The 25,269-nt window shown below is 34.0% G+C and overlaps 1 protein-coding gene across 1 annotated transcript; it reads right to left on the bottom strand.

Moving 5' to 3' along the window:
* Positions 1-345: 345 nt before the first annotated feature.
* Positions 346-24,739, bottom strand: LOC148944072 (uncharacterized). Its single transcript, XM_089100349.1, has 5 exons — positions 24,495-24,739; positions 11,621-11,782; positions 10,187-10,359; positions 7,268-7,385; positions 346-1,714 (listed from the first exon to the last, which is right to left on the bottom strand). Exons 2-5 carry the CDS (start codon positions 11,688-11,690, stop codon positions 576-578), a joined length of 1,500 nt encoding a protein of 499 aa, XP_088956475.1. The 5' UTR covers positions 11,691-11,782; positions 24,495-24,739; the 3' UTR covers positions 346-575.
* Between the last annotated feature and the right edge of the window lie 530 nt (positions 24,740-25,269).

Below are 25,269 nucleotides of genomic sequence, written 5' to 3'. Positions count from 1 at the left end.
ATAGGATATTGGATACTAATTCAGAGCTGACTTAAATCAAAATACTCTTTTGCACAAATCACATTTAAATGGTGTCTCACATGTATGCACTCTTTGTGCGTGTTCGAAGAGTCCAGTCAAGGCAAGCAGTTCCCACATAAAAAGTCTTTTCAACAGTTTTGCACTTATATGAATTGTTTGCAACTCATTAAAAACCTTGATTTAGATAAGAATTTCTTACAACCATCACATTTATTAAAATCAAGCAATTATGTATCACTATATTTTTGTCAGGATGATGATGAAACTGCTATTGAAACTAAACACATGGAAAAACATTGAAAAAACCTTATTCGATGTATTACTATTTGGTTGTGAGAATGATAACAACAAGCCAATGAAGATACAGCTTGTGTTACAATAATCTTCCTAAGCTGCCGTATGCACTATTTGATGCCTGTGAAAATTGCTAACATCAGAAAAGTTTTTCTACAGACATCACATATGAAAGGTTTCTTACCTATATACAGTCTTTGATGTGTATTCACACTGAAACCTTGCAAAAAACACTTCTCAAATACACACTATTTAATTGGTTACTCACCCGTATGCCCTCTTTGGTGCCTGTTCAAACTGTACAATTGAAAAAAGGTCTTGTCACATTCATCACACTTAAATGGTTTCTCACCTGTATGCACTCTTTGGTGCTGGTGCAAATTTGATACTGTAGAAAAAGTTTTATCACAAACATCACACTTAAACGGTTTCTCACCCGTATGCACTCTTTGGTGGATTTTCAAATATGATGGGTAAGAAAAGGTTTTATCACAAACATCACACTTAAATAGGTTCTCACCCGTATGCATTCTTTGGTGGGTTTTCAAATTTGATACGAAAGAAAAGGTCTTGTCACAAACATCACATTTAAACGGTTTCTTACATGTATGCACTCTTTGGTGTAGATTCAAACTTGATGCGTGAGTAAAGGTTTTATCACAAACATCACGTTTAAATAGGTTCTCGCCCGTATGCATTCTTTGGTGGGTTTTCAAATTTGATACGAAAGAAAAGGTCTTGTCACAAACATCACATTTAAACGGTTTATTACAAGTATGCACTGTTTGGTACTTGTTCAAATTTCCTGCTTCAGAAAAGGTTTTATCGCAAACATCACATTTAAACGGTTTCTCACCTGTATGCAGTCTTTGGTGCCGGTTCAAATCTGATGTTTGAGAAAAGGTTTTGTCACAAATATCACACTTAAACGGTTTCTCACTAGTATGCACTCTTTGGTGCCCGTTCAAATGGTTCACTCGAGAAAAGGTTTTATCACAAACATCACAGTTAAAAGGTTTCTCACCTGTATGCAGTCTTTGGTGCCGGTTCAAATCTGATGTTTGAGAAAAGGTTTTGTCACAAATATCACACTTAAACGGTTTCTCACTCGTATGTATTCTTTGGTGCTTTTTCAAATTGTACAATTGAGAAAAGGTCTTGTCACATACCTCACATTTATAAATCTTTTTTTCCTTATGAGTTCTTTGATATCTTTCCAATTTTCTATACTTTTTACTTTGAAGGCGAATTTTCAAACCTGTTTTCTGATTTTCTGAACCATTTCCTTCAGATTTTGATGCATCTGCAATTGAGAAACGGCTCGTAGATGGATTCTTTGAAACAACTAGTGACGTATTTTCCAGTAAGTGAAGTCCAGACACAAGTGGGGAAAAGTGACCTAAAAATTTAAAAGTCTACAGAGTTAAAAAAAACGAATAACAAAAAAATCGAGACTAAAAAAACGAAAACATTATCTTTCAAAATGTTTTGAAAGTCTACAGAGTAAAAAAAAACAGTAGCTTATATCTTTCGATAGGTTACAACAACCAATGTTATTTTCGATCCCTCTTTTCTTCCTCATGGTGACACTTATATTAGCTTTCAAAATTAGCTCTTCTAATCAGAGGCAACGCTATAGCGTTGCCTAAAGTAAAACCCATAAGACTGCAATGTTTTATTATTTATTATTTTTTTTTTGGGGGGGGGGATTTGAGACAATTCATATGGAAGGGGTGGTAGCATAAGTTTCGAAGGGGCTCATTCAATTTGAAATCAAAAGTTCTAGCACCCTCTTTAAGAGTCAAAATTGATCGGAGGGCGACAACCCCCCCCCCTCTCCACGCCATTTTTCCCCAAGAAAATCCGATAAAAATTTTGAGACATTTGTTAAAAATAGTTAAAAAAAAGATAAACAAAAACTCCGCGGTCGACACAATCCCCCAGGGCCCAGGGACAGGCGTTGTAAGTTATGCCAGAAACTTCAGAGGGGGCTCAATTGATTAGAATTGAAAATTCTAGTTCACTTTTTAAAACTCACAAGAGATTGGAGGGCAATAAACCCTCCACGCCATTTTTCCCCAAACCCATCCGAAAAAAGCTTTGAGATAGCCATTTTGTTAAAAATAGTTCAAAAGTCAGGTAACAAAACTTCTGGGACAGCACAACCCCCCAGAACCATGGGGAAAGTGTTTTAAGTTATGCCCCGAGGGCATATCAGCTTTTATGGAAGGGGTGGTCACATAAACTTCGGAAAGGTCTTATTCGATTGAAAATCTGAAGTTCTAGTGCCCTTTATAAGATTCAAAAGTGATCGGAGGGCAAATAACCCCCTTCCATGGCTTTTTTCCCCAAATGCATCCGATAAAATTTTGATATAGCCATTTCGTTAAAAACAAATCAAAGATCAGAAAATAGTACCTCCAGGGTGGCAACAGTCTTCCAGGGGCTGGGGATAGGCGTTGTAATTTATGCCCTAGGGGCATATATAGTTCTTATGGAAGGGCTGCTTGTACAAACTTCAGAGGGAGCTCATCTAATTGGAAACTGAAAGTTCTAGTTCACTTTTTAAGATTCAAAAGAGATCGTAAGGCAACTAGCCCCCTCCCCTCCACGCCCTTTGTTTCCCAAACTCATCCGATAAAACTATGAGATAGCCATTTTATTAAAAATAGTTCAAAGATCAAGATGAAAAAACTCCGGTGTTGACACAACCCTCCAGAGCCCAGGGGCAAGCTTTAAAGTTATGCTCCAGGGGCATATAAGGCTTTCATAAATGGGGTTGTCGTATAAACTTCAAAGGAGGTTCATTGATTGGAAATTGAAAGTTCTAGTTACCTTTTTTAAATCCAAAGTGATAGAAGGACATCTACCCCTCCCTCCACACACCCTCTTTTCCCCAAATGCTTCCGATGAAAATATTAAGGTAGCCAGTTTGTTTGAAATTGTCCAACAATCAGGTAACGAAAACTTCCGGGCCAAACTACCCCCCAGAGCCCGGGGACAGGTTGTAACTTGAGCCCCGGGGGCATATAAGATTTTTATGGAAGAGGTGGCCCCAGGAACTTGGAATACAGTTCAAATTATTAGAAATTGACAGTTCTAATTCCCTTTTCAAGAGTCAAAAGTGATCTGAGGGCAGCTAGAAGCGTCAAAGGATTAAATCAGGCCCTGAGTGATACAAAATCTTGAACTGCTGATATTTCAGCAATTGATATCATTATATGTCAAATATTCAGTTTAATTTTATTAGTTCTTGCCAAAGCTGTTAATTTGTTTTGGAATAAAAAAAATATTTTGAAATAAGGAAGTTTGAAAAACTTGAAACTTTGTAAATCAAAACGAACAGAAATTGATAAAAAAAAGAAAACTTTCAGAAAAAGAAGTTTTGAAAGTAAAGGCCATATTATTAAACTTAAGATCAGAAAAAATAAAAACCTACAATAACTCTATAATACAATTTGATAAACCTATAATAAACCTAAAGGACGAACTAAAGGTCTTTATTTGTCAATTCTTATAATAGGTTTAGGGTTACGTTCTAGGACAAAAATATCCCTATTTTTCATCAAAATTTCATTTTTTTTTTTGTAACAACAATAAAAGGGAATTCTGTGAACGTCGTAGTTCACTCGAATATATTTGAACGTAGGCATTGAGTGGTAAGTACTAAATTAAAATTACAGGAAAAAAAATTGAGATGGATACGCCTATTCTTTATTGCATAACAAATTAAATCTTGGTGGAATGTTTGATGCTGCTGGACTTAAGACCTCTTGAACATTTTTTAGCAATGAACAATACTGATATGTAATATGTGTTAAAGCTGAGAAAGTGACTTAATAGAAATATGTAGTTTCTAATGGCAGAAGAACATTTAACACCTTATAAGCAATCGTGGGCAGTTCAAGTTCTGATCCAGTATTCAGTTAAGGGCTGTTTTGGAAACTCTAGTTTTAAGTTTAAGCCACTCAAAAGTTCAGTAGATTCCTCTTGAGCTTTAAGTGATAGCTCATCAATCTCACTTAAGTCAATCCAAAACAGCCTATGAATCCAAGCTACCTTTTTGAATTCAATATTTATTATAAAATAAGATGAAAAATAGGGCATTTTTGTCCAATTTTTAAATTTAGATTTTGTGTGTTTCTAAAAAAACTCTTGCAAAATATATTTTCATATGTAGATATATGTAATTACCTATTAAATATATCACCAAAAAATATTCATTAATCGGTTTGCTTTGTATTTAAACTGGGTTGACGAGAGACTAGGAATCATAAATGGGGTCATGAGTGAAAAAAGTTTAAGAAGCCCTGTTCTACACTAAAGATTTCTGTTAGGCAGTTCAGATCATAACAGCTAATTGTCTGCATCTTTCAAATTCAACTTGAAATCAAAATAATAGACAGATTTATCTCTTAATTTATAGAAAAATATACACAATAAATGTGGATTGTAAAATTTATATAGAAATGTGGTTTTAAGGCTTATTATCAAGCCTTTTGAAAAATAATAAAAAATACCAAACTAGGCTACTTTCAGGTGAAAATTTAAAAATGTTCTTGAAAGACTGCAAAAACGGTTTGGCAAACACATGCACATTGGAATAAGATAAGACAAAAGTTTTGTCTGAAAATTAAGCCCCTTTGTCCCATTTTCGTCCTATAAAATATTATCCAAAACATTTCAATAAAAAAAACATAATGTTTCAGATATACCTTCCTTGTTAGAACATTTGGGCTGCAATTCCTGGGTGTCGTTTTCAAATTTAAATGATCCTGAAATGCTCGGTAAATTGAGCAAGGAAACATCTTCACATTTTGGTGATGGGCTGAAAAAGGAAAGGGCTTCTCAAGGTCACCTGGTGAAGCGTCTTCAGCTTCTAAAACAAATTTTGAATTAAACATACATAGAAATATTTAACAGCAAAGCTTACTAAACAAATCTGACGGTTTTTTATTTTTAGCTACGTTTAAAAATGTAATTATACAAGCATTATATGTATAGATAAAATTAGATGTATATTCAGGTTTTTCCACAAATCATTCTAAAATCTGCTCTTTATAAAGCAAAATAAAACCTGAAACATTCAACGAAACTCATTTATATAGAACAAACAAAAACCTGAAATTCATAAAAAAAAAATTCATAGCATAGAACTAATAGCTGGATAAGTGCAAATTTAGGATAACGTACTGAATTAAAAAAAAATAATATTGAAAAAAAATATAACCGAAAAATAAACATTTTACAGCTTAACAATAGCAAAAATTTGACATAATTATAGGTAAAAAAATAGCAATCAATTGGTTCCACATTAGTTCCCAAATAATAAATACAAAATATAGTCTCCGAAAGTTTAACGGCTGAATTCAACTAGTTTTATTTCTCTCTTACATGTCTTATAACTTGATATTCCCATCTGAAGCCCCAAGACTGCCCCTACATTGGTGGTAATACATAGTTCATTATGCCTGCAAACAGAAAAGATGGACTGAAAATTTATCTACGGGATGATTACTTGTCTCACCAAATTTAAAAATAAAAGCTAATAATCTGAATTTAAATGTGTGTTGCAGCACAAAGAAGCCATTTTTATCACCCCTCAGCTCTTAATCCTTAGATCCAAGAACATATGCAGTTACATTTTTGTTCACTTAGGACCACGGAATTGGCCAATTTTCACAACAATCCGTACCATATGAAGTGGCTTTGGGAAAAAATGAAATAAATATTTAATAATTGGTACATTGAAGGTTTATGGCTCTTTCAGTTCAGTTCAGTTCACCAGAGACTTTACAACCAGGAAATGTTTTCCAGTGTGGACCATTTTATATCCGAGATATATCATTCTAAAGCGTTTATTGTAAAAATTATTTTAGATCACTTCATAGCGCTAGTAACACAGTTCTGTACATATTTTAGGTTAAATATTGATTTCAAAAAGGTAGCTTGGATTCAAAGACTGTTTCATATTGGCTTAAATGAGATTAACATGTCACTTAAGCTCAAGAGGAATCTGCTGAGCTTTCGAGTTAAATCATACAAAATCAATTAAAGCACATAATTTTTTGCAACTATAATAAAGTACAATTTTGCGAATTTTCGTGCAATTTCTTTAGATTTTGTATATTTTTAAATAAATCCTAGTAATATATATTTTCATATGTACATGTATATTACAAAAAATTAAACAAGAAAAACGGGTTTTAATTTCTATAAAGCAGTGAATACAACACATTTAATTAAACAAAAATATTCCGAATATTTCGGCCCCACATCCGGGAGCCTTTCTCAACGGAAAAAAAAAAAAAATTCTTACATAAACATAAAAAAAATACTAAACAAAACAAAAGAAAAAATGTACATAAATAGGAAAAGAAAACACATATTAAATAAACGAACTCCATTCACAGCCGTATACAATCGAATGTTTATATTGACACACCTTCTCACATAATATAAATTGAAATCAATCAAAAATAGAGAATATATTTATACTTAAACTAAAAGAACAAAGGTCAGCTAACCCCGGCCCATAACCCCTAAATAGATCTTAGAGGTTCATCTCCTAATGTTTGAATTATTATGGGTGATGAACCTGTTAGATCTATTTTGGGTTTATGGGCCAGGGGTTAGCTGACTTTTTTGTCTCTTAATTTATAGAGAAATATACACTATAAAAATGGACTGTAAAATTTATATTGAAATGTAGTTTTAAGGCTTAATATCAAGCCTTTTCAAAAATAATAAAAAATACCAAACTAGGCTACTTTCAGGTTACAATTAAAAAAATTCATGAAAGACTACAAAAACGGTTTGGCAAACACATGTAGATTGGAATAAGATAATACAAAAGTTCCATCTTAAGATTAAGTCCCTTTGTCCTATTTTTGTCCCATAAAATATTATCCAATACATTTCAATCAACAAAAACACAAAGTTCCATATATACCTTCATTCTTAGGACATTTGGGCTGCAATTCCTGAGTGCCGTATTCAAATTTACATGGTCCTGAAATGCCACGTAAATTGAGCAACGGAACATCTTCAAGTTTTGGTGACAAAAGATGGTTTGGAAAAGGAAAGGGCTTCTCAAGGTCACCTGGTAAAGCGTCTTCAACTTCTAAAACAAATTTTAAATTAAACAGACATAGAAAAATTTAATAGTAAAGCTTACTAAACAAATCTGACTGCTTTTCTTTTTAGTTACGTGTAAAAATGTAAATATTTAGGCATTATATGTATACATAAAATTAAATGTATATTCGGGTTTTTTCACACATCGTTTCAAAAATCTGCTTTTTATAAAACAAAATAAAACCTGAAACACTAAACGAAGCTCATTAACAGAGAACGGACAAAAACCTTAAATTCAAAAAACGAAATTCATAGCATAGAACTAATAGCTTGATAAGTTTAAATTTAGGATAACGTACTGAATAAAAAATGAATTTTTAATTAAAAATACAACCAAAAAATAAACTTTTTACAGATTAACAATGACAAAAAACTGACATAATTAAAGGCAAAAATAATACCAATCAAATGGGGGTTTTCTGCATTAGTTCCCAAACAATAAAACACAAAATATAGTCTCCCAGAGTTTAACGGCAGATTTCAACTAACTTTATTTCTCTCTTACATGTCTTATAACTTGAAATTCCCGTCTGAAGCCCCAGTACTTAACCTTCTTTTGAGGTAATATATCGTTCTTGTGTTCTCTGGTGTGTTCTGCACACGGAAAAGATTGACTGAAAAATTATCTACGGGATGATTACTTGTCTCACCAAATTTAAAAATAAAAGCTAATAATCTGAATTTAAATGTGTGTTGCAACACAAACAAGCCATTTTTATCACCCCTCAGCTCTTAATCCTTTGATCCAAAAACAAATGCAGTCACATTTTTGTTTTTCTTAGGACCACTTAATGAGCAAAGTAGAAAAAAATGGACAATTGTTTTCTAGATCAAAGTAGCTTTTCTTTTATTATGCATTGAAAAAGTATAAAAAATTATATTTTATGACAAATCTTTTCTTTTATTCTGCATTGAAAAAGAATTAAAAAGGATATTTTATAACAAAGTATTGAAAAAAAATATCTAATCTACGAAAAAGAAAATATAATGAGTGATTTCTTCAATTTTGCTTTACATTTCAAAATTGTAACGGTAAAGAACAACCACTTTGATTTATCAACAATAAATTATAGGCTCCAGAGAGTCAAATGAAGTCACATGAAGTTTCAGACTGTATTGCTAAAAATAAATGCCGTTCATCATTGGAGTATATCTTGTACTGCATGCTGCTATTTGTAGAAAAATTGTAGAAATACAAGAAGACTTCATATGCCAATGATATCAAAATTTTTTTGTCAAACAACACTGTCTCGAAAAGAATTTCTGATATTAACAAGGAACAACTAGTGCAAGTTGTTACAAGAATTAAAGAAAGCCCAAAATTTTCAGTTCAGTTGAACAAAATAACTGAAATTACAAAATTGGCTCAATTGTTAATATATGTCAGGTACATTTATAAAGATTCGTGGATGAAGAATTGTAATGTTTTCGTGCTTTGAAAGACCATAATACAGGGAAAGACATAATTATATTGCAAAGTTGACAAATTTTTAATACTGAAATTTTGGAAAGAAAAAATTGAAAATGCACAGATGGTGTAAGATGTAAATATGTGTCAAAAATATTGGTTTTAAATCATTTTTCCAAGCTTCTCATTATGATCATATAACTTTTGCTCACTACCTTATTCTTCAAGAGGCCCTTGCAGCAAACAACAGACCCACAATTAAACAACATGCTTCAGGATGCTGTTATGATTACTGACCACAGTCGCTGATATGGCGTTAAATGTTCTTCTACCATTAGAAACTACATATTTATGTTAAGTTACTTTCTCAGCTTTAATACATATTAAATTTCGGTATTGTTCGTCGATAAAAAATGTTCAAGAGGTCATACGTCCAGCAGCATAAAAAATTCAACCAAAATTTAATTTGTTATCGAATAAGAAAAAATAGACATATTTATCTCTTTAAATTTTAGTTTAATACTTACCACTCAACGCATGAGTTCCAACATATTCAAGTGAACTAAGACGTTCACAGAATTCCCTTTTATTTATGTTACAGGCTACTACAAAAAAAAATTTATTATGGTATAAGCTGCTACACACACACAAAAAAAAGCAATAGTGATTAAAAATGGAGCATATGATTTTTTAACTATAATAAATAAAATTTTAATAATTTTTGTGCAATTTTTAAATTTAGATTTTGCGTGTTTCTAAACAAACTCTATCAATATATATTTTCATATGTACATATATATTATTCCCTAATAAATAAATCACAAAAAAATATTCATTAATCTGTTTGTTTTACATTTATATGGGGTCACCAGGAGACTAGGAATCATAAATGGGGCCGTGAATTAAATAAGTTTAAGAAGCCCTGTTCTACACTAAAAATTTCTGGTAGGCAGTTCAGATCATAACAGTCAATATTCTGCATCTTTCAAAATCAACTTGAAATCAAAATAATAGACATGTTTATCTCTTAATTTATAGAGAAATATACACTATAAATATGGATTGCAAATTTTATATAGAGATGTGGTTTTAAGGCTTACTATCAAACCTTTTGAAAAATACTAAAACATGCCAAACTAGGCTACTTGCAGGCGAAAATTTAAAAATGTTCATGAAAGACTACAAAAACGGTTTGGCAAACTCCTGCACATTGGAATAAGATAAAACAAAAGTTCTATCTTAAGATTAAGCCCCTTTGTCCTATTTTTGTCCCATAAAATATTATCCAATACATTTCAATCAACAAAAACACAATGTTTCAGATATACCTTCATTATAAGGACATTTGGGCTGCAATTCCTGCGTGTTGTATTCAAATTTATATGGTCCTGAAATGCTAGGTAAATTGAGCAAGGGAACATCTTCACGTTCTGGTGACAAAAGATGGCTTGGAAAAAGAAAGGGCTTCTCAAGGTAACCTGATAAAGCGTCTTCAGCTTCTAAAACAAATTTTGAATTAAACAGACATAGAAGAATTTAACAGTAAAGCTTACTAAACTAATCTCACGGCTTTTTCTTTTTAGTTACGTGTAAAATTGAAAATATACATAAATTATATTTATGCATAAAATTAGATGTAAATTCTTTTTTTTTCAAAAATAATTTATACAATCTGTTTTTTTATAAAACAAAATAAAACCTTAAAAATTCAAGGAATCTCATTAACATATAACGAACAAAAACCTTAAATTAATAAAAAAAAATTCATACTAACAAAATTCATAATAACAAAATAACATACTAAATAAAAAAAAAATGAATATTTAATAAAAAAAATTAACAAAAAAAACATATTAAAGCTTAAGAATCACAAAAAAAAATTACATAATTAAAGTTAAAAAAAATTACAAATCAATTGGGAGTTTTCTGCATTAGTTCTCAAACAATAAAACATAAAATATAGTCTCCCAAAGTTATAAGTACAACCGTTTTTAGACCTGTAAAAGTGACCATTACAGAGACAGAGTGCACTTACCCTCTGTATTTTTTCCCCTCTTTGTCTTGAATTTTGAGAGATAATGTTGTTTGGTATTTTCCTTCTATGCTTTACCCCCCTCCCCCCCAATGTGCAAATATATAGCCCAAATGTGTTTCTAAACTATTATATATTCATCCTATTTTATTATATTTCATTAACATTAACCAAACTTGACTTCTTTCGTGTGTACCATAAAATGCACAAGTACTGGTATTTAATATATTAAGTTCTGCGCAGTCTGCTTTCCATGATTCTTCGTCGTAGTTTGAATAATTTTGTTTCTTAGGTATTAAATAATCATCATATTTTCGTATATTTCAATAGGATTAACGGTACTTTTGCATTATCAGGGTCTCTCTAAAAAGTTAAGTTTGGTTAATGCTAATGAAATAAAATGACTTGATATTTCTTAAAGCTTGATATTCCCATATTTCTTGATATTCCCATCTGAAGCCACAGGAATACACCAACCTTGGTGGTAATACATCGTTCATCATACCTGCACATAGAAAAGATTGACTGAAAAATTATGTACAGGAGGATTACTTGTCTCACCAAATTTTAAAATAAAAGCTAATAATCTGAATTTAAATGTGTGTTGCAGCAGAAGCCATTTATATTACCACTCAGCTCTTAATCCTTAGATCCAAAGAACATATGCAGCTACATTTTTCTTTTCTTAGGACCACTTAATGACAAATAAGTTAAATGTATAGAATTACCGTTTTTAATGAAAGAATCCTCAGAAACCATGATGAGATCAGCCATTTTCGGAATTTGTGGCAAGTCCATGAAAGATCTATGAATGGAGTTAATGCAAATTATGAGAAGTATAATACTATCATTTACACTTTGATACGACACAGAATTTAGTCAAGAGAGTCCTAAAATACGAAAGATACAATGATTGATGACTAATAATGACTTTTAACCACTGCAAAGCATATTTTATCTTAATACAGTTGAAAACACAGGCTCAACTCCTTTAGCAGTCAAAGGCATTAGAAATCTGGTTATTTCTATTCTTTTAAGAAGAGGGCGCAAAAATTCGAAAGCTGGCTTTTTGATGTACGGTAAAAAAGCAAAACCTTATTCTATTAGCTGTTACGGCTGCTTGCTGTATTCTTTCAGCAAATTTTTCAAGCCAAAAACTATTAGGTTGGAAAATTTGGTTTAACTCCTAAAATGACAGCTTTATTCATGGTTTTAATGCTTAAAACACTACATAGTGTAGGCCCACTATGCATATGCCATTATGTATTTTCAAAAGGTTATATCTAGCTGTTCTTACTTTTAGGGCTTCAAGAATGTGACAATAGACTTAAAATTAGATCCAAAAACTATTATCCAATATCATTGTATTTATCAATTAAAAATAAGTAATTACCTTCTAAAGGAATTTAAAATTCGAATTTAGAATGAAACTTAAGAAGTTTAAGAAATATTTCCAGAAAAGTAAGTCTAGTTTTTTATTTTCCACTAAAACGTAACAATATTTGTCCTAAATTATTCTGAAAAATCAATCAATTTTTTAGGTTAGCTTAGAAGGACAATTAGGTTAACTAAGGTTAAACTGGAGGGAACCACTCATGACAAGGTCTAAATTTGCCTTCAATTACTTTTTTATCCAAATATTGTTTCAGCATTGTTTCGGCATATAAGAAGTATGTTGGCACATTGTATAAATTTTTATTTTCCTTTAGAGCAGGGCACTTTGTATTGACGAAATTGTCGTAGAAACTTCGAAAAGGGCTCATTCAATTGGAAATTGGAGTGGCTTGTGCCCTTTTTAATAGTCAAAAGTGATAGGAAGGCAACTAACACCCATTCCACGCCCACCATTTACCGAAACACATCCAATAAAAATTCTGAGATAGCCGTTTTGTTCCGCGTAGTTGATTTCCAAATAGAAATTTTTTGAGGAGGACACTCCCCCACAGCCTTCAGGGCAAGAGTTGTCAGTTATGCCCCGGGGGCATATAAGGTTTTTATAGAAGGCATTGTCGTAGAAACCTCAATAAAGGCTAGCCAGTAAGTTTTGAGATAGGATTGTAGGTTATTCCCTGGGGCCATTTAAGGTTTTTCTGGAAGGCATTGTTGTAGAAACTTCAAAAAAGAATCATTTGATTGGAAATTCAAAGGGCTAGTGCCCTTTTTAATAGGCCTAGTCGAAAGAGATTGGAGGGCTACAAGCCCTCCCCCCGCCCATCATTCCCCCAAATACATCCAATCCAAATTTTGATATAGCATTTTGTTCAGCGTAATTGATTTCCATATAGAAAATATGGTTTTGAGGAGGACACTCCCCCACACCCCCTGGGGCAAGGGTTTTACGGTATGCCCTGAGGTCATATAAGAACGAAGTTGACACAATGTATTATTTATTATTGAGGAGGAAACTCCCCCACAACCTTCAGGGCAAGGGCTGTAATTATGCCCTGGGGGCATATAAGGCTTTTTATAGAAAACGTTGTTGTAGAAACTTCAAAAAGGATCAGTCGATTGGAAATTCAAAGGGCTAGTGCCCTTTTTCATAGTCAACAGTGGTTGGAGGGCAACTAGCCCCACTACCTCACCCATTCAATCAAAATTTTGAGAAAGCATTTTGTTCAGCATAATTGATTTGCAGACAGAAATTATGTTTTTGAGGAGGACATTCCCCCACGACCCTCGGGGCAAGGGTTTTAAGTTATGCCCTGAGGGCATATAAGAACGAAGTTGGCACAATGTATTAATTATTATTTTTTCCCTTTAGAGCAGGGCACTTCGTATCGAAGAAGTATGTCGTAGAAACATCGAAAAGGGCTCATTCAATTGAAAATTGGAGTGGATTGTGCCCTTTTTAATTGTCGAAACACATCCAATCAAAATTTTTGTGATAGCCATTTTGTTCAGCGTAGTTGATTTCCAGATAGAAATTATGTTTTTGAGAAGAATACTCCCCACAACCTTTAGGGCAAGGGTTGTAATTTATGCCCTGGGGGCAAATGAGGTTTTTATAGAAAGCGTTGTTGTAGAAACTTCAAAAAAGGCTCATTCGATTGGAAAATCAAAGGGCTAGTGCCATTTTTAATAGTCGAACGTTATTTGTGGGCACATAGCCCCCCCCCCCCAGACGCCCCTCAGTCCCCCACAGAGAACACCTCAAAATTTTGAGATAGCCATTTTGTTCAGCAAAGTTGATTTCCAGAGAGAAAATATGTTTTGTGGAGGACGCGCCCCCAAAACCCTTGGGGTAAGGGTTTTAAGTTTTGTCCTGAGGGCACATACGAACGATGTTGGGACAATGTATCATTTGTTATTTTTTTTTTCCTTTAGAGCAGGGCGCTTTGTATCAAAGAAGTTGTCATAGAAACTTCAAAAAAGGCTCATTCAATTGGAAATTGTGTGGCTTGTGCCCTTTTTAATAGTCGAAAGTGATTATAAGGCAACTAACACCCCTTCTACACCCACCTTTTCCAAAAACAAATCAAATCAACATTTTGAGATAGCCATTTTGTTCAGCGTAGTTGATTTCCACATAGAAATTAAAATTTTGAGGAGGACACTCCCCCACAACCTTCAGGGCAAGGGTTGTAAGTTATGCCCTGGGAGCATTTTATCTAGAATTCATTGTCTTAGAAACTTCAAAAAAGGCTCATTTGATTAGAATATTAAAAGGGCTAGTGCCCTTTTTAATAGTCGAGAGCGATTGGAAGGCAAATAACACCCCTTCCACACCCACCTTTTCCATAAACACATCCAATCAAAATTTTGGGATAGCTATTTCGTTCAGCGTAGTTGATTTCCAGATAGAAATTATGTTTTTGAGGAGGACCCTCCCCCACAGCCTTCCGGGAAAGGGTTTTAGGTTATGCCCTGGGGGCATATAATGTTTTTATAGAACGCGTTGTTGTATAAAATTAAAAAAAGGATTATATGAGTGGAAATTAAAATGGATCGTGCCCTTTTTAAGAGTCAACAGTGAATGGAGAGCACCTAGCCCCCCCACACCCATTAGTCCCTCAAACACATCCAATCAAAATTTTGATATAGCCAATGTGGTCAGCATAGTTGATTTCCAGTTAGAACATATGTTTTTGAGGAGGACACTCCCCCACAACCCTTGGGGCAAGGGTTTTAAGTTATGCCGTGAGGGCATATAAGATCAATGTTGGCACACCGTATTATTTATTACTTTTTTCATTTAGAGCAGGGCACTTTGTATCAAAGAAGTTGTCATAAAAACTTCGAAAAGGGGTCTTTCAATTGGAAATTGGAGTGGCTTGTGCCCTTTTTAATAGTTAAAAGTGATTGGAAGGCAACTAACACCCCTTTCACACCCACCACTTCCCAAAACACATCCAATCAAAATTTTTGAGGAAGCCATTTTGTTCAGCATAGTTGATTTCCACATAGAAATAATGTTTTTGAGGAGGACACTCCCCCAGAGCCTTCGGGTTAAGGGTTGTAAGTTATGCCCTGGGGGCATATAAGGTTTCTATAGAGGGCGTTGCCATAGAAACTTCAAAAAAGGCTCATTCGATTGAAAATTCAAAATGCTAGTGCTCTTTTTACTAGTCGAAAGTGATTGGAGAGCAACTAACCCCCCTCTCCCGCCCATCTTTTCCCCAAAAACATCCAATCAAAATTTTTAGATAGCCATTTTATTCAGCGTAGTTTTAAGTTCTATAAACTAGGTCTTTGAGGATGACAACCCCCTCAAAGCCCTCAAGGCAAAGGTTGTAAGTTATGCCCGGAGGGCACACAAGGTTTTTATAAAACACGTTGTTGTAGAAACTTCAAAAACGGCTCATTTAATAAGAAATTAAAATAGTTTTGAAAGTGACCCGGTATATAGTAAGCCGTGATTGAGATACTACTGCTACCCCTTCCAAGTCCACGATGTCTCGAAATATAGTCAATCAACAAGATGAGAGAGTCATTTTGTTTCACGCAGTTAAAGCTATAGACATCTTACCATGAAGCTTGACTCTCCCCCACAGTCTTCAGGGCAAGGGTTTTAAGTTATACCCTGTGGGCATATAAGTTTTATTGAAATCTTTGTCATAGAAACTTGAAAAAGGGCTCATTCGATTGGAAATTCAAAGGTCTAGTGCCCTTTTTAATAGTCGAAAGTGATTTGAGGGCAATTAACACCCCTCTCTCGCCCACCTTTTCCACATTTCCACATTTTCCACATCTCTCGTTCCAAGCTATCAAAGAAATTAAACAGATTTTTTTGCAAATGGTATAAAGTTTTCTATTTCAGGTAAACTAGAGGAGGTATGAAACTAAATTAAACACTACTATTTGTGTCCAGATGTTTAAAAATCTGTATGTTGTGAAGAATTGCTGTAAAATTGTTCTCCAGCATACAAATAGCAGGCAAAACTATAAATTCTGAAAAAACGAAAAGATTTAAAGTATTATTTTCTTTTTCCCTGAAAAGACTATGTCCATATAAAATGAACAGAAATTAATTAAAAAAACTTTTTCACAAAATAATTTTTTCAAAGAAAAGTAAAGAACTCAATTAAACCAAAAAATTAGCATAAATAAAATCAAATAATCTACAAAGCATGAAACTACCACAAATCAGCATCGATAAATAAATGAAACCCAAAACGAACAGAAATTACAATAAATAATCGAGTCAAACCCAAAACGAGCAAAAATTTATATAAAGTTGGGCTCAAAACCCCTACGCCTTCTCAAGGCCATAACATAGTTCGCACTTTACTGAAAAAAAATATATATGTTTTTACTTTTATAACTTTAATAAATCAAATAATATTAACATGTTGATGACTAAATATCATTATATGTCAATTAAACTGACAACAAAGGAAAATAAAAAAGAAATTACACTTCAATAGCTCTCAGGAAGCACACATGAAAAGAAAGCAAGAAAGAAAGAAGAAAGAAAGAGGAGAAAAAAACATTGACTTGCAGAGATAGAGATGGGATTTACAAAACAAAATATAAATAAATCAATAATACATTCCATCATTTGGCAATCTTTGGCAATTGAATACATTCAATTATATTTTTTTGGCAATCTTGGGAAGATGATATCTTTAACTGAGTTTTCATCGCTCATTTCTAACAAACAGGAAAAGAAATTTATTCCAACCATGGTCATGCTTATTTTCAACCAAAGTTTCATGCTTTGGAAAAAATTATCACTGGTTGGATTTTTGAAAACTATATGCCCAAATTAAGGGTAACATTTGCAGCAAATCAAGAAATAAAAAGATATTTTAGTTTCAAACAAATTTTCTGTCTTCCTAGGGTGTGTCAAAAATAGTCCAGGATTCTTACTGATTTATTTTGAAGAATTTGGAGACCTCGTAAATGTGAAAGGAAAGTCAACATCTGAGCTACTACTACTAACAACTCACTGCAGCACCAAGCTGCCTGAGGCCAACACAGCCATGCGCGCTTCTTCTCCATCCCAATCTATTCAAAGCCTCCCTCTTTAAACCCTCCCAGAAAGTTTCAATTACCTTTAAGTCTTTCTTTATGACATCGTCCCACCCCAGACAAGGACGACCTGCTTTCCGTTTAGCCAAAAAAGACAATCTTCGGCAATTTGTCCTCTTTTATCCGTGGAACGTGCCCACGCCATCTCAACCTATCTTTCGTTATAGGCCGAGGAAGCGGGATTGAACAACATTTTTCTGTTTTTCTGCCTACTGTTTGAAATACAGTCAGTCAGCCAGGTACCCAGAACAATCCATATGTAATTTTTCTGGAAAATATCTAGAAAATCTTCATCCACTTTTTGGAGCGCCCATGTTTCAGAGCTATATTTGACAACTGTCAACACTGTAGCTTCCAATATTCTAATCTTTGTTTACAGACTTTTCTTCCAAACTATTTTTAACTCTGAAAAAACACCCTGAGCCCTGGCTATTCTACTTTTAGCACCTTCACTGCTCCCAACGGCTTTACTATTATTACTACCAAGGTAAGTGAAGCTGCCTACATTATCAATCTTTTCGTTACCCATTGTCACCTTTTAATCTTCACTTGTTCCTAGCCTTAGTGACTTAATCTTCTTAACATTAATTTCCAAACCTATTCTAGCACCTTGAGCTTCCAAAAACTCTATAAGGTCATTCACTTTGCTCACATTTTCATCAGCATAATCTAATTCCAGGAGTATTTTCCTCCCCATTTGATTCCGTGGCCGCCCATTGCCTTTCCTGTGCTCCTTAAGATAAAGTCCATCAAAATGATCCACATAAAGGAGGATAGAACACAACCCTGCTATCTCCTGATTTAATACAAAACCAGCTGATAGCCCAAGTTCCTACCTTAACTGCAGCAGTGTTATTCATGTACATAGCACTAATCACTTTAATATATTTATCTGATATACTATAAAGGGACAAAACCATTACTAAAGCTCTTCTATCGACAGAATTAAACGCTTGCTCATAATCTACGAAACTGAAGACCAAAGGCGTTTGACAACTCAGGCACTTCTCAATTGCTAACCTAAGAGCAAAGATTTGGTCAATAAGTCCTCTGCCTTTTCTAAAACCATACTGTTCTTCTCTTAAAACGCGAGCAGGGCTGGCTGTGCACAACAGAATGAGGAGTTTTTAGAAAAAGAACCAATAAAACATTAAAGCCTTATGGTCTTAATGACCTTTGGTTTTCTATTGTGTAAAACTTAGTAACAGAAAAAAATTAATTAAAATAAACTAAAATAATTTTACAAAAGAGATAACCATTAACAAGCAGTATATAGAGCTATCCTCCAATTTGCGCAACAATTGGGAGGAGGGGGTCGGGTTTAGTGCAAAGGGGTGGGCAGACAGGACTGGGTGTGCAAAACCTTCTAGCTGGTGGCCCTGTTCTCACTGATCTTATTGCAAAACTAAAAAAACTATAAACATCAAAACCTTATTGCCTTTATGGCAATGAGGAAATCCTTTTATATGGAAGCAAAGTGTACAAACAGAAAAAATTATTTTAGCATCTAGAGATAATTATATAATCGTTGCAGTATATAACCCTATCCTCCCATTTGTGCTACAAATGAAAGGGGGGGGGGTCGGATTTAATTCTAAGGGGTGGGCGGACTGGGCTGGCTGTGCACAACCTTCTCGTTGGTGGCCCTGTTTTCACTAATCTTAGTGCACAACTAAAAAAAAAAAAAAATTGAAACCTTATTGCCTTTATGGAAATTAGTTCTTTAGTCCCTAAAGTGAATCAAAAGAAAAAAAAAATTTAAGAAAATAAAATAATTTCATAAGAGACACAACCATTAACAAGCAAAATGTATACATACTCTGCCGCTTGTATTGAAAAAGCGAGAATATTACGGGGTTGGACAGACATATCCTCCCATATGCATTGGAAATGAGAGGATATCAGGGCGTCGGGTTTAATGCTAAGGGATGGACGGGCAGGGCTGGCTGTACACAAGAAAATGAGGAGTTTTTAGAAAAAGACCCAATAAAAAATTAAAGCCTTATGGTCTTTTTCACCTTTTGTTTTCTATTGTCTAAAACTTAGTAACAGAAAAAAATTAATGAAAAAACTAAAATAACTTTACAAAAAAGATAACAATTAACAAGCACTATATAAGGCTATCCTCACATTTGCACTACAAATGGGAGTATATTAGGGGGTCGGGTGTAATCCTAAAGGGTGGGCAGACAGGGCTGGCTGTGCTCAACCTTCCCGTTGGTGGCCCTGTTTTCACTAATCTTAGTGCTCAACTAAAAAACAATAAAACATCAAAACCTTATTGCCTTTATGACCTTTAGTTTTCTATTGTCAAAACTTAGTATGATAACATAAGAAAATTAATAAAAAAAACTAAATTTATTTATTAATTTACATTAATATCTATGGTATGTTTGTTTGCATTGATTGTTTATTTAATTATTATTTGATTGTTTATATGCCCCCAGGGCATAACTTACAACGCCTACCCCCAGGCCCTGGAGAGCTGTGTCGACACTGGAGTTTTTCGTTATCAGAACTTTGAACTATTTTAACAAAATGTCTAACTCAAAATGTTTATCTGATGCGTATAAGGCGTGGAGGAGGGGGGGGGCTAGTTGCCCTCCAAACTCTTTTGAGTCTCAAAAACTGAACAAGAACTTTCAATTTCCAATCAAATAAACCCTCTCTAAAGTTTATACAAGCATCCCTTCCATAAGAAATAATATGAAGGATTCAGAGAATCCTTAAATTACAACCCTTGCCATAAGGGCTGTGGGGGAGTTGTCATCCTAAAAGACCTAATTTCCAGCACTTAAAACTACATTTAATTAAATGGCTATCTCAAAATTTTGATCGGATGTGTTTGGGGAAAAGGTGGGCATGAGAGGGGGTTAGTTGCACTCAAATCACTTTTGACTATTAAAAAGGGTAGTAGCCCTTTGAATTTCCAATCAAATGAGCCTTTTTTGAAGTTTCTACAACACTGCCTTCTATAAAAACCTTATATGCCCCCAGGGTATAGCTTAAACCCTTGCCTTGAGGGTCGTGGGGGAGTTTCCTCCTCAAAAAACATATTTTCTATCTGAAAATCAACTATGCTGAACAAAATGTCATTCTCGAAATTTTGATTGGATGTGTTTGGGGGAATGATGGGCAGTGGGTGGAGGCTAGTTGCCCTCCAATCACTTTTGACTATTAAAAAGAGCACTAGCCCTTTGAATTTCCAATTGAATGAGCCTTTTTTGAAGTTTCTACAACAACAACTTCTACAAAAACCTTATATGCCCCCAGGGCATAACTTAAAACCCTTGTCCTAATGGCCGTGGGGAGTGTCCTCCTCAAAAACATATTTTCTATCTGGAAATCAACTATGCTGAAAAAAATGTCCATCTCAAAATTTTGATTTTATGTGTTTGGGGGAATGATGGTTGTCGGGGGGGGGGGCTAGGTGCCCTCCAAACACTTAAGACTATTAAAAAGGGCACTATCCCTTTGAATTTCAAATCAAATGAGCCTTTTTTGAAGTTTCTACAACAACGCCTTCTATAAAAACCTTATATGCCCTCAGGGCATAACTTAAAACCCTTGCCCTGAGGGTTGTGCAGCAGTGTCCTCCTCAGAAACATATTATCTATCTGGAAATCAACTATGCTGAACAAAATGGCTATCTCAAAATTTTGATTGGATGAATTTGGGGAAATGATGGGGATAGGGGGGGGCTAGTTGCCCTCCAATCAGTTTTGACTATAGAAAAGGGCACTAGTCATTTGAATTTCCAATTGAATCAGCCTGTTTTGAAGTTTCTACAACACCACCTTCTATAAAAATTTTATATGCCCCCAGGGCATAATTTAAAACTCTTGCCCTGAGGGTTGTGGGGGAGTGTCCTCCTCAAAAATATATTTCCTGTATTCTGGATGTGTTTGGTGGAATGATGGGCGTAGGGGGGGTAGTTACCCTCCAATCATTTTCAACTATTAAAAAGGGCACTAGAACTCTTGATTTCCAATTGAATGAGCCCCCTTTGATGTTTCTACAACAACCCCTTCTGTATGAAGTGCCTCTGAGAAAAAAAAATAAATAAATAGTAAAACAGTGGAGCCATATGGCCTTTACTATAGGCAACGCTACAGTGTTGCTTCTGATCTATCACTCAGATAATTCTTGTACAAGCCCCTTCTCCTCTCTATTAAATATAAAGCTTTTTCAATAATATTACTAGCTGCAGTCATAACTTTTTTCCCTAAGACACTATCAGCAACTCCACAAATTATTTTTCTAAAATTATTCTAACCATCTTCTACATTGTCAAATTTTAAACTCTCAAGTTTAGTGTTCCTGTTCCTGGAAAGTTTCTCTTGAATTCTCATCCAGGAGTCTACCAGCATACAATAATAACTACCCTGGAGGTAGTAACTCTTCCAAAATTTCACGCTCAGGCAATATTGAAATTATCATTCAACTAATGAAAAATATGAAGTCCTCATAATCTGGTATGGAAACAGAAACTTTAATCTATGCAAACAACCAAGATTCATGGACACTGTTGCCCTATATTAACTAATAAGTGCTTTAAACAACAAAGCCAAATCAATATAAATACCTAAATGTATTCACTCTTTTTATGGAAGAAATTCCAATATTAATAGTTTAAAATGAGCCACACCTCAATGACTTTGAACTTCTCTCAAAAACAATAAATTACAACTTCTCCAGGTTAGGTATTAGTCGATTAGCATGAAACCAAGAACTTACATTTAAAACAACAGTTTTGAGGGACAATCGTATGTCTTCCTCATTGCTCACCTTCAAACTAATTGCTGTGTCATCCGCAAACAGTATCGGTAATTCTTCTTCCAAAAGCATGCAATTTGGAGGATCATTTATATAAATTGAAAAGTATCGGCCCCAATACAGACCCCTATATTTTCTAGTGGAAAAATATGAGATGATTCCTTCCCAACTTGGACTTTAAAAATTCTTTCAGATAAATACAATATCACTAAGTCAAGAGCTATTCCACGAATTTCTATATTGTTCAACTTATCAAGAAGAATTGCAAGGACCATTGCATAAAAAGCCTTTATAATTTAAAAAACAATATATAATTTAAGTAATGCAATAAATAACATGGTTTTCATAGGGTATACAATATTTAAACTGTTGTTTTTTGGGGTTTAGGGGGGGAAGGTACCTAGGTTAGGTTACATATTTAAAATATGCTATGCTTTACCCACCACCCCTAATATGCATATATATACCCCAAATTTGTTTATAAACTATTATATATTCATCCTCTTTTATTTCATTAGCATTAACCAAACTTGACTTTTTAGAAAGGCCAATATAATGCCCAAGTACTCAATATTTTGATCAGATGGGTTTGGGGGAAAAAAGGTGTGGGTGGTGGCTTGTTGCCTTCTAAACACTTTTTACTCTTAAAAAGAGCAGTAGAACTTCTAATTTACAATTGAATGAGCCCCATTCAAAATATATACAACCACCCCTTCCATATGAAGTGCCTCTGGGGAAAAAAGAAATATAATGCATTGAACGCTTATGGCTCTTTCCTATAGGTAATGTTATAGCATGCCTAAGACTTAAACAGATGAGCAGGGTTGGATCTAGGGGGTGGGGAGCAGAGTATAAGTGCCCTAAATGGCATGTCCTGATTGCAAAAAGCAACCTAAAATTTTAATATCAATGGGTGAAAATTATAATACTTAATTATTTGGTGCCAAAACAGGACTAATCCTTCTCAGAGTGAGATAAGGTGTTAATGTACAGTTCAGTGTCTTCAGAAGAAAACACTTTTTAATTTTGAAAACAACTTTAAAAAATCCAAAAAAACTTACTTACATCATTCCTAAAGAGTTATGCTTTACTTTACTCCCTAACCCTCCTTAGTTGGCAAATTTAAAAAAAATTTCAAGAACATTAAAAACCTGAAAATATTCAAATAAGTTTTAAATCTTACCCTATAACAATCTTAAAATCATAACATATAGCCCAAACTATATATTTTGAATGCATTTCCTCTTAGTTGAGTTGAATTTATCAATGTTGATTCAGTTTATGGTTATATGGTGATTCTTTCTCAAGAACCTGATTGTGCATTAAAATTCTTTATAATTTACTGGATCTAAATTCTTTCTTTATAATTTACAGCAGATATTGGTTGACCATATTTCCTTTTTTTTCTTTAATTTTATCCATTCTTGTATATGATTTAGTCAACTATTATATCACTTTGATTGATTAGCCCAGGCCTATGAAGACCATTAGGAGGAAAGGGGAACTGGGGATTAATTGTCCATAACACAAAAATGAAAATGTCTCTTTTTTGTTCTAGCATGTCACCTTGTGAAGAGAAACTATTCTAGACCTTTATCTATCTTAAGAAACTAGACAGGGAAGTAGCAAAAATGTGAAGTTAAGAGAAAATTAGGTATTTTTTAGGTGGCACTATAATTTAGCTAAGATGAAAGTGAAAATGTCATTGGATGCCTTTTTTATGCTCTTTCATAGTTTAATAAATGCTTCTGTGGAAAATTGTATCTTGAGCCCTTAAAGGGTACCCAAAGGTATTTTATATGAATTATGAAAGAGCATAAAAAAAGCATCAAATGATGTTTTCACTTTCATTCTAGCTAAATTATATGGTCCACTGCAAAGAAACCCTGAAATTTAAACACTCTTACTCCCCTAATGTGTAAATATCTACCCTGAATTGTTGATGGCAAAGTTTTAAATTGCAAAATTCAGTACTATTTTTGTTGATAGCATTAGGAAAACAGTTCATATTTGAGTTGCCTAATAAATGAGGATTAAATAACTATAAATAAGTAATTTTGGACTATATTACTCTTGAACAACTTATTTATAATCTAGTGATGTTTTTAACCAATTTTCATTAACTTAGGCAAACTAGTGTTCCTAATTTTTTTGGGTGGTTACAAAAATGAAATACCTTTGGGGCCCCTTAAGGGCTTAAGATGCAACTAACCCCAGATGCAATTATTGAATTAAACAAGAGCATAAACAAAGGCATCAAATGACATTTTCATCTTAGCTAAATTATAGAGCCACCTAGAAATTTACCCTCATTTAAACAGTAGAATAGCCTACCATAGACAGCCAAATACTTACCTTTTCAGGAAGTTTGAAAAGTAGGTGAGGTTATAGAGCCCAGAAACTATTTAACTAGGCTAGGCCTAGTACATCTACCATTTTCATTATACAGTTCTGTTTAAAATTTTGCAGGGTTTTATTGTTTATAGCAGGCAGTGTGGCCAGATCATGAACTAAAAAGTAAGCCACAGCCTTTGAAAAACAAGCCAAAAATAAGCCAGACAATTTTTTGCCCAAAATCTAACTTTACTTTTAATGGTGTCCAAGTTTTGACAGCCGTTTTATAGAAATACTCACCACTAATCAGGTCCTTTGATCCTACTGGCATTATCCACCTTTCAATTCGTTCCCTGGTTTGCGGAAGTTCAGTTCCAGTGTAGAGATTATTTTGAGGCTGCATTTAGTAGAATTGCGATAAACTGCTACCCCATGTGGAACTCTAAGAGACTTTACAGAAATTCCTGCGTGCTATGTTCAGAAAATACTTGACCATGCTTACTTTCCTGTCCAATAGTTTGGGTAAAATTATTGACGAGGACACCCACTGTTTGAGCACTGTCCGTGTGTCCACTGAAATTTCTGTATTCCATAATTTCACTGAGTCAGACCTCCGATTACTATAATGATACTCTGTGACCCAATGCAACAACTTACAATGCCTGCCCCAGGGCCTGGGGGGTAGTGAGGACACCTGAATTTTTACTATCTGGCTTTTGAGCAATTTTTAACTTAATGGCTATGTCAAAATTTTTATTGGATATATTTGGGGGAAAGGAGCATGGGGGGGGGCTAG

This window comes from Artemia sp. Qi Xiang Cuo, chromosome 14, assembly GCF_049724085.1.
Source record: "Artemia sp. Qi Xiang Cuo chromosome 14, ASM4972408v1, whole genome shotgun sequence".
NCBI classification, from domain to species: domain Eukaryota; kingdom Metazoa; phylum Arthropoda; class Branchiopoda; order Anostraca; family Artemiidae; genus Artemia; species Artemia sp. Qi Xiang Cuo.
This window is presented reverse-complemented; position numbering and strand designations above follow the sequence as displayed.

Bases quoted from the DNA above. Each gene is read 5' to 3' on its own strand.
- LOC148944072 (XM_089100349.1), bottom strand. From the start codon at position 11,690: ATGGACTTGCCACAAATTCCGAAAATGGCTGATCTCATCATGGTTTCT. The intron at 10,360-11,620 runs GTAATTCTATAC...AATTTGTTTTAG, and splicing joins GGATTCTTTCATTAAAAACG to AAGCTGAAGACGCTTTATCA. The intron at 1,715-7,267 runs GTATATATGGAA...TTAAATTTTTAG, and splicing joins CAAATGTCCTAAGAATGAAG to GTCACTTTTCCCCACTTGTG.